The following is an 8,687-nucleotide window of genomic DNA, read 5'->3' on the forward strand; positions in this document are numbered from 1 at the left end:
TATTATAGAGAAAGGGCAAATAGCAATATTAAAATATTTCCTCTAATTAATTCCCTTTTAATGTGCACAAATTTCATGCACCAGGTCACTAATTTTGATATAATTTCTGGGTAAATAAGATAAATGTAGTAAGATTTCTGAAGCTCTAGCACATGCCCATTCTTCATGCTCTGGTCAATAAATTTATATGCTCAAGATGTATTCATGGGCAAGGTATTTCTATCAATATAACATATAAATAGATAAGTTGATAATACATTTATATAAAATAATGTTCTGCCGAAACCGGTTTGGCTCAGTGGATAGAGCGTCGGCTTGCGGACTAAAAGGTCCCAGGTTCGATTCTGGTCAAGGGCATGTACCTGGGTTGCAGGCACATCCCCAGTGGGTGGTGTGCAGGAGGCAGCTGATCAATGTTTCTCTCTCATCGATGTTTCTAACTCTCTATCTCTCTCCCTCCCTCTCTGTAGAAAATCAATAAAATATATTAAAAAAAATAAAATAGTGTTCTGAGCTAAGAAAGTAATTGCACTAGTCTATTGAACTTTTGAATTCTAATTCAGGTTCGGATTATAATCACCTTTAAAATTCCATTAGCTTGGAATTGGATTCAAATTAGAAAAACAGCCCTCGCTGGTTTGGCTCAGTTGATAGAGCACTGGCCTGCAGACTGAGGGGCCCCAAGTTCAATTCCAGTCAAGGGCACATGCTCAGGTTGTGGGCTCGATCTGCAGTAGGGGGTGTGCGGAGGCAGCCTATCAATGATTCTCTCTCATCATTGATATTTCTCTCTCTCCCTTCCTCCCTGAATAAAAAATATTTTTAAAAAACTAAAAAAACATCTAAAATAACATGGTATGCACTTAGCAGAATCCTCAGTGTCTTTCCCATGTCTGTTACATACATCAAGACTAAGGTAACTTGATCTAGTGAGCAAGGCCCTACACCAGAAGTCTGTAGATAGCAGAGAGTTTACAAATATTTATGAATGTCCAACTGTTAAGGCACCATGGACTACATTATCTCAATTACAGCCAAGCATGACATCTATCCAATATATTATCTTTTAAAAAACTCTTTTAACTAGAGAAAGAACAGGTTTAACCAGCAATCTCATCTAATAAAAAAAAAAGGAATATGCAAATTGACTGTCACACCATAACTCAAGATACAACCCAGTGACCCTACCTCCTCCTATTCTTCAAGCTAATGGGCCACTAGTTTAAGACTCTGGCTTTATAAGATAGTGATAAAAGTAATCCCACTGGTAATCAAACTTTTTTTTTCTCATAAGCTGCTGCCAACTAAATGGAGTCCAATTTTAAAAGATCTTATTAATAAAATACTTCATTAGGGTTAAATACAAACTTATCAACTGTGTTAATATTTCTGTGTAACAGGCTTCTTAACCATGTCCTAAACACTTGTAGAACAAAAAACTTCATTAGTTTATTGTAACTGATTCTAAATAAATCAAAACATACAACATATTCCCTCTTAAAATAGGCTATGGAGACCAGAATTGTAAATTGATCCTCATTTTAAAACTAGAAATGCATTATACTTAGTATAATTAACAGAATGGCTATCAGGAGCTTGTAATTTATATATCAAACAATGTATTCTACATTCAGCAAACTTAATTTTATCAAATGTCCTTTAATTTCATAGACAACAATATGATACATATTGTATAAGAAGCATACAATAGTTTTGCAGTACAATTTCAAAGTGTATAGAAATTGGAATACAGAAGTTAAACACTGACAGCATTTGTGAACTCTGGAAAAACTGTATATAAAACTTAGAATCCAGAGATTAGCCAATCTGAAACTCCCATTAATATAAAAATGATACTTTGAGAGGCAAAATATTTTTTTTACTAAACAAACTATATAAACATTTAAAATAATCATTAAAAACTCAACTTTAGAATTTATAAAGATCAGCTATAAAAATATATTGACAGTCACTTTTATAAATGTACCATTCACTACATTACAAAGTAGTCTCTAGCATAAAATTGCTTTAATAACTGTACTATTTTAGAATCTGATAAACCTTGCATTAAATCAATTATAAAATCCTCTTGGAAAACTTTGGTATGCATCTTCAGAAGTTTTTTTAAAAAAATACTCTAATATCACCTCAAGGGCCTGTAAACATTCCATTCTATTAAAGCACAACAGAATAAGTGATGTATATTTAACTGCTTACAGAATATAGAATCAAAAAATAATCTGCTATGTATTTGTAGAAAATCACCATTCCCAGAATTACCCCAAAAACCAACTATTTAAAAGTGTCAAACTTTTAAACAGTTTTCTTTCCATTCTGATAATAAATGTACAAAAACACTACACCCCATTCATGTACCTTAGATGCCTGTTAGGACAAGGCCTCAAAAATATTTTAATCCACTCTTCAAGATGCTGTCAAGTCCAATAAACAAACTTAAAACCCATTTAAAAGACTTGACAATAGAACAAGTATATATAATCAGAACACATAATTATTTATATCTGGTTGTGTATTAGTTTTTCTTTTGGTAATTTAGAATTTACTGGCAGAAATAAAATACACACACACACACACACACTTGAAAAAAGTAAATTTTAGGAAACAGTATATGAAATGCAGACCTATAGGGTAAATAGATTTAATTTTGAAAATTTACCAAATTTCATCTTATCTGCCATTTTTGGATTATTGACAACTACTGTTATTTAGAAAATTCAGATTGGTGAATGTTCGCTTCCTGCTTCTTTAGTATGCTTTTTCCAGTTTCCAGTTGTGCCAGTATCTTCCTTGAGGTCATTTGCCACTTTATCCTCTGTCACCAGTTCTCTTGCATAACTTGCATAAGACATTTATCTTTGAGTTGCAAAAGCCTAAATAAAAGCTTCATTTTTGACCTTTTAATTTATAAAACTCCACTAAAAAGAAAAAAATCCATTTAATTTTTAGGCAAGTCCACAAAATATTTTCTTAAATATCAAACACTTTTATGGGAATAAAGATCCTTCAAAGTCTTTAACTCCTCTATTAGAGTTTTATTTTGATTTTCCAGGACTGCAACTCGGTTTTCCAGGCATTTCACGTATTCTTTCTTCTTCCTGCGACATTCGCGAGCAGCTTCTCTAAAATAAGCATAAAAACCACGTCAGAAAACACTCACCTTCTCTAAAGCGGTAAATGCCCTGTAGCAATTTCTCTGCTCATCTTTTCCTCATTTAAAAAGTTAAGTTCTCACCGATATACAATGAAATGTAGATCTCAAGTGTAGAATTCAGCTAGTTTTGGCAAATGCACATACGTACACCTGTATAGCCCACACACTTACCAAGGCCAGAACATTTTTATTGTTCCAGAAAGTTCTCTCCTGCCCGTTTCTGGTCAGTTCTCTCCTCTAGCAACTGCTGTTCTGATTTTATCACCATCAGTGAAGATGTTCCTGATCTAAAACTTCATATAACAGTTATACAATAGGTGTACACTGTGCGTGGTCTCCTTTAATTCAGTATGTTTCTTTTTTCTCTGTTAATCCTCACCTGAGGATATTTTTTTCCGTTGCTTTTCAGAGAGTGGAAGGGAGGGAGAGGGGGAGAGAGAAACATGTGGGAGACACATTGACTGGTTGCCTCCTGCATGCACCTCAACTGGGGAGTGGGGAATGAATCCAAGTATTTACAAGAATCAAACCTGTGACCTCTGGTTCACGGGCCGAAGCTCTAACCACTGAGTTGTTAATCCTCACCTGAGGATATTTTTGCCATTGATTTGTAGAGTGAGGAGGGGAGGGAGGGTGGAGAGAAACACTGACGTAAGAGAGACATCCATCAGTTGCCCCAACCAGGGCCAAGGAAGGCCGGGGATCAAACCCACAACCCAGATACCGGGGTGGACAATCCAACCACTGAGCAACAGTGGCTAGGGCTTATTCAGTTTCTTTTTAAGGCTCATTCATGTTGCTGTATGCTGGTTTGTTCCTTTATATTTGAGGGCATATTCCATTGTATGAATATCACTACAATGTGTTGATCCATTGTGTTGGCCTGCTTCTAGTTATAGTTGCTGTGCATGTTCTTGTGCTAGTCTCTTTGTAAGTATGTCCTATTTCTCTTGGATTAATACCAAGGAGTGAAATTTAGGGGTCCTCTGCTTAATTTTTGACCCACAGATTCTTTACATTAATTTTCTTATTTTATTTTTCAAATTAATTTTCATTTGTTGAGTAAAAATAATTTTTCAATACATTTTACTATAGTAAATATAATGATTGATACTCAGTTTTGTACATGTCCTCTTAGAATATTTCTATCAAGTCACATATAAGTTTTATATATATAGATAGAAGTAAAAAGTATTACTTGAGTATACTATGTACTGTAGATATTATCTGCCACTTGATTTTTTAAAAATGTATTTTTGTTGATTTCAGAGAGAGGAAGGGAGATAGAAACATCAATGATGAAAGAGAATCATTGATTGGCTGCCTCTTGCATGCCCTACACCAGGGACTGATACCGCAAACCAGGCATATACCCTTGACAGGAATTGAACCCAGGACTCTTCAGTCCACAAGCCGACGCTGTATCCATTAAGCCAAACCAGCTAGGGTTCTGCCAATTCATTTTATGCCCAAACTGTTTTAATGATGTTTCTATGTTGGTACATAGATTTTTGCCATGTTGTTTTTGTTAATTTCCATTTTCCTCATTACTAATGAGATCGAGCATTTTTCAAAACTTTTATTGGTCTTTTGGATCTGCTCTTATGTAAATTGCCTATTTATATATACCTTTGTCCCTTCATACCTTTTGGTCACTTTACAATGAGAAGTTATTAGAAAGACAAACAAACTAGGAACTTTCTGTTCATTATACATATTAATCCTTTAAATGTTTTTACATTATTTTGTAATCTACCATTTGACATCTCATATTTTTATATCTCCTGTCATAAATGCTCTTTAGTCTCTCTTTTCCTTGGCTTAAATTAAAATGCATGTACTACATATTTCTAAATTTCATCTTAGAAATTTTATTGCTTAATTTTCATAAGTCTTTAATTCATCTAGAATTATTTTTGTTCATGGTATAAAAAATAGGAATCCAATTTAATTTTCTTTCAAATGTAGAGTTGATTGAGTATCTTTTATTAAATAAGCCATCCTTCACAAGTGTACTTAACTAGCACAGGCGATTTCTGGCCTCTCTTTGCCATTTGCTAATGTTATTGTCTGCCCCCTTCACTGATACCAAGTTATGATTACAATGGCTTTTTAGAGTATGCTTCAATGCCTAGCAAGACAAAGTAACCTCTTTCTGTTCTTGACCATTCCTGAATACTTATTTCTTCCTTGTAAACATTTAGCTTATTTTGTCCAATTCTATAAAGATTTACAAAAATTCTAATTTAAACACATTCCATTTATACGTGAATTCTGAAAAAATATACTTATTATGGCTTAATCAAAGAATATGCCTTTCCTGTTAAATTTACTAAGTATTTTATGACTTTTGTCACTAATTTGAATGTAATATTACTTCCATTATTATTTTCAAGATGGCAAGTCATAGGAAATAAAACACCTTACTAAGTTGCCTTCTAAATTACTGTAGTTTAAAACATTTTTATGAAGTAGTACACACAGATGTGATGTAGATATGTTATGAAGCATAATAAATGAACGAATGTAAACCCAACACCCAGCTTACTGTGCAAAAATGTTATCTACCCTGTTGAAGGGCCCTCTGTGCTATCCCCGATCACATCCATACCCCTGCCTCTTGACCAGAAGCAATTGCTAACGTCAATCTTTGGTTTATTTTTATAGTTTTATTGCATATAGCAATGTTTAAAATAAAAGTAAATGTTTCTGGGGGTTAAATTACTAATCTATTTTCATGTCAAAATTCATTTTTAGGAGCATTTCTGTGTCAGTAATTAAACTAGGTATTAGGCAGAATCCCACTAATTCTTCTTGCTGTGGCAAGCAGCAGATTATTATTTTTATTTAACTATGTCAGCCCAACAAGAACAAAATAGACTGTTTGAAAAGCTTTGCTTAACAGTGCTATTCAAAGGGTATAATAACAATAAAAGAACTCTAGGTCAATATATTAAATAGAGAGATTGAGCAATGGGACTCACTGATCCATTGGAAATAAACTAGACATAATCAAACACTCAGTAAAATAAAGCTGATATAAACCTCTCTCCTTATTTCCTATAAACAATTCCAGTTAACACCTGGTTATATTTTGAGATTTGTAAAAACATTACCATTCTGACAGTATAATTTCACTACCCACCTGTTTTTCATCAACCTTATTTCTCTTTTCAGCTGGGGGTCATCTGTCTTAGTTGTCGGAGATGTAAGACTCACGGGAGATGTCATCACCACAGTCTGTGGCAGCGAAGTTGCTGAAGGTGTGGTACGAATCTGATATGTCTGCATATCTCCTGATGCAGCTGGGTGGTCAAAAGAATGAGTTAATTCATAAGTGTCTTTAAAAGAACTTTGGGATACATTCCATAGGTACTTAAACATACTTACTTTGTACAACCACCTGGTTGCTGGGCACAAGTATTTGCTGTCCATCAGAGGTCTGTGCATACTGGAGAATTGTTGTACCTTGTTGAGTACTGCCTGAATTTGTCATGGTTAGTGTCTGAAGTCCCTGTACTCCATCTGTGCCTGGACTGGCCAGCTGTAAGGCTCCATTAGGGGCAATAGCAACTTTAACCAAAGAGAGAACATAGCTATTATAAGACTATACAATACACTAATTGCAAAGAATTCATGAAAAACAAACAAGCAAAAAAGTAAAACAGACTTGAAAGCAGTTCTACCAGACAACTGTTGACCACTTTGGGTGAACTATATGTACAGGAAATAAAATGGCATTTCTTTATAAAATTTTATAGTTTAGATGCACTAGTCTTAATCTCAATTTCTACAATAGAAATGGTCAAGGCACATTTTGGGCTCTATGGAACACTCCATGCTAACTGCTAATGTTGTCACAGCAGTTTAGAATATTGAGAAGGCACTGATGGCTCACTTTTGAAGGAAAAATAATTAGAAGGAAACATTAACACAGCTTGTAATTTTTTCCAAAAGAAGCATAAAAGAGATTGTAACAAAATATTTTTAATAGGTAAGTGTGCACATAGAAAACATCAAATAGGATAAAAGATTACATAATGAAAAAGTAAATCTTCAAACTGTTTCTTAGCTCCACTCTCTAGTGGTAACTGCCGTTAGACATTAAATGTTAAGTGATATTTAAAAAATATAATTTAGTCACTTCCTAGCAAAAATCACCAATGAATTTAAGTAATCAGAAAGCTACCATAAGATCACACTTCTAAGCTCCCCACAAGCATTTCTCACTGAATTATACTTAACTAGAAGCCCAGTGCACAAATTTGTGCACAGGTGGGGTCTGGCCAGCCCAGCCCAATCGGTCTGATCAGGCCAGGGGGAGGGGATGTGGGAGGTTGGCTGGTGGGCCCCGGCCCTGATCGGGGTGTGGGGGGCAGGTTGGGTGTGGGACCGGTGGGGGGGAGGGGGTCCAGGCAGTTGGCAGGCCAGCCATGCCCCCTGATCGAACTCTGGTCAAACTCCCAGTCAAGGGGACAATTTGGATATTACCCTTTTATTATATAGGATTATATAGGATGTTAATGCTTTCCCCTAAAACCTTAAACGAAATGCCCATGATGCATGACCAAATAGAAAACAACTCAGCATTTTGCAGTTCCCATATAATAAATCCCCTTCAGAATCTAATGCCTCAGCTCTATACCCACTTTTCAGATTATAATTATGTACCATTTTCCCCTTTTACGCTTTGCCTTCCATTAGGCCAAAATACATATGTCAGTGTGTGAATTCTAAATAAAAATACTTTTTGCAGGAGTTTCTAATTATTCCCCGCCCCCCCCGCCACTACCACACAACAAATATTCCCACATACTTTAATATATAACTTTAGAAGTAAAGACATTAAAATTGTTTATATGCAGGGAATTGTTTAAAATTTTATTAGCAATTACTTTCAATCTCCTTCCCTGCAACACATATTATATACTCCCCCACATATATTAATATAAATACATAAATAAAATAAAAAGTAAATGTCCCTTTATCTATCTCTATTTATTCCACTGGCCAACCCTTATTCCCACTACCACCATTATTTTTTGTGCACATCCTTCCTAATCTTTTTTTATGCTCACATGGACTGATATACAATTGACCCTTGAAAAACACAGTTTTAGAGTGTGGATCCACTTATATGCGGTTTTCACTAAATACATACAGTACTACAAATATATTTTCCTTATGCTTTTTTTTGTAGCTTACTTTATTGTAAGAATACAATATATAATATGCAAACATACAAATTATGGGTTAACTAACAATTTATGTTGCTAGTAAAGCTTCTGGTCAACAGTAGGCTATTTATTAGTAATTAAGTTTTTGGGGGAGTCAAAAGTTATATGAAGATGTTTGACTGCATGAGGATCAGCACCCCAAAATCCCTGTTGTTTAAGGGTCAACTGTATTTGTATGAAAATGTGAAATTATACTAACAAATGTATAGATATATACATCATTTGATGTGAAATATATGTGAAAATAAATATGCACCCCTATGTTCATAGCAGCACAA

General features: G+C 34.6%; 1 protein-coding gene across 3 annotated transcripts in view; it reads right to left on the minus strand.

Moving 5' to 3' along the window:
* Nucleotides 1-1,602: 1,602 nt before the first annotated feature.
* ATF1 (activating transcription factor 1) overlaps nucleotides 1,603-8,687 on the minus strand; it is a 58,896-nt gene continuing 51,811 nt past the window's right edge. For all 3 annotated transcript variants that reach the window (XM_015559636.1, XM_006757086.2, XM_006757087.2), the window contains 3 exons: nucleotides 6,563-6,745; nucleotides 6,318-6,477; nucleotides 1,603-3,140 (listed from right to left, as the gene is read on the minus strand). In XM_015559636.1, coding sequence (XP_015415122.1) covers nucleotides 2,996-3,140; nucleotides 6,318-6,477; nucleotides 6,563-6,745 — 488 coding nt within the window. In that variant the 3' untranslated portion in view covers nucleotides 1,603-2,995. The remainder of the gene's footprint in view (nucleotides 3,141-6,317; nucleotides 6,478-6,562; nucleotides 6,746-8,687) is intronic.

This window comes from Myotis davidii, unplaced genomic scaffold (assembly GCF_000327345.1).
Source record: "Myotis davidii unplaced genomic scaffold, ASM32734v1 scaffold233, whole genome shotgun sequence".
NCBI lineage: Eukaryota > Metazoa > Chordata > Mammalia > Chiroptera > Vespertilionidae > Myotis > Myotis davidii.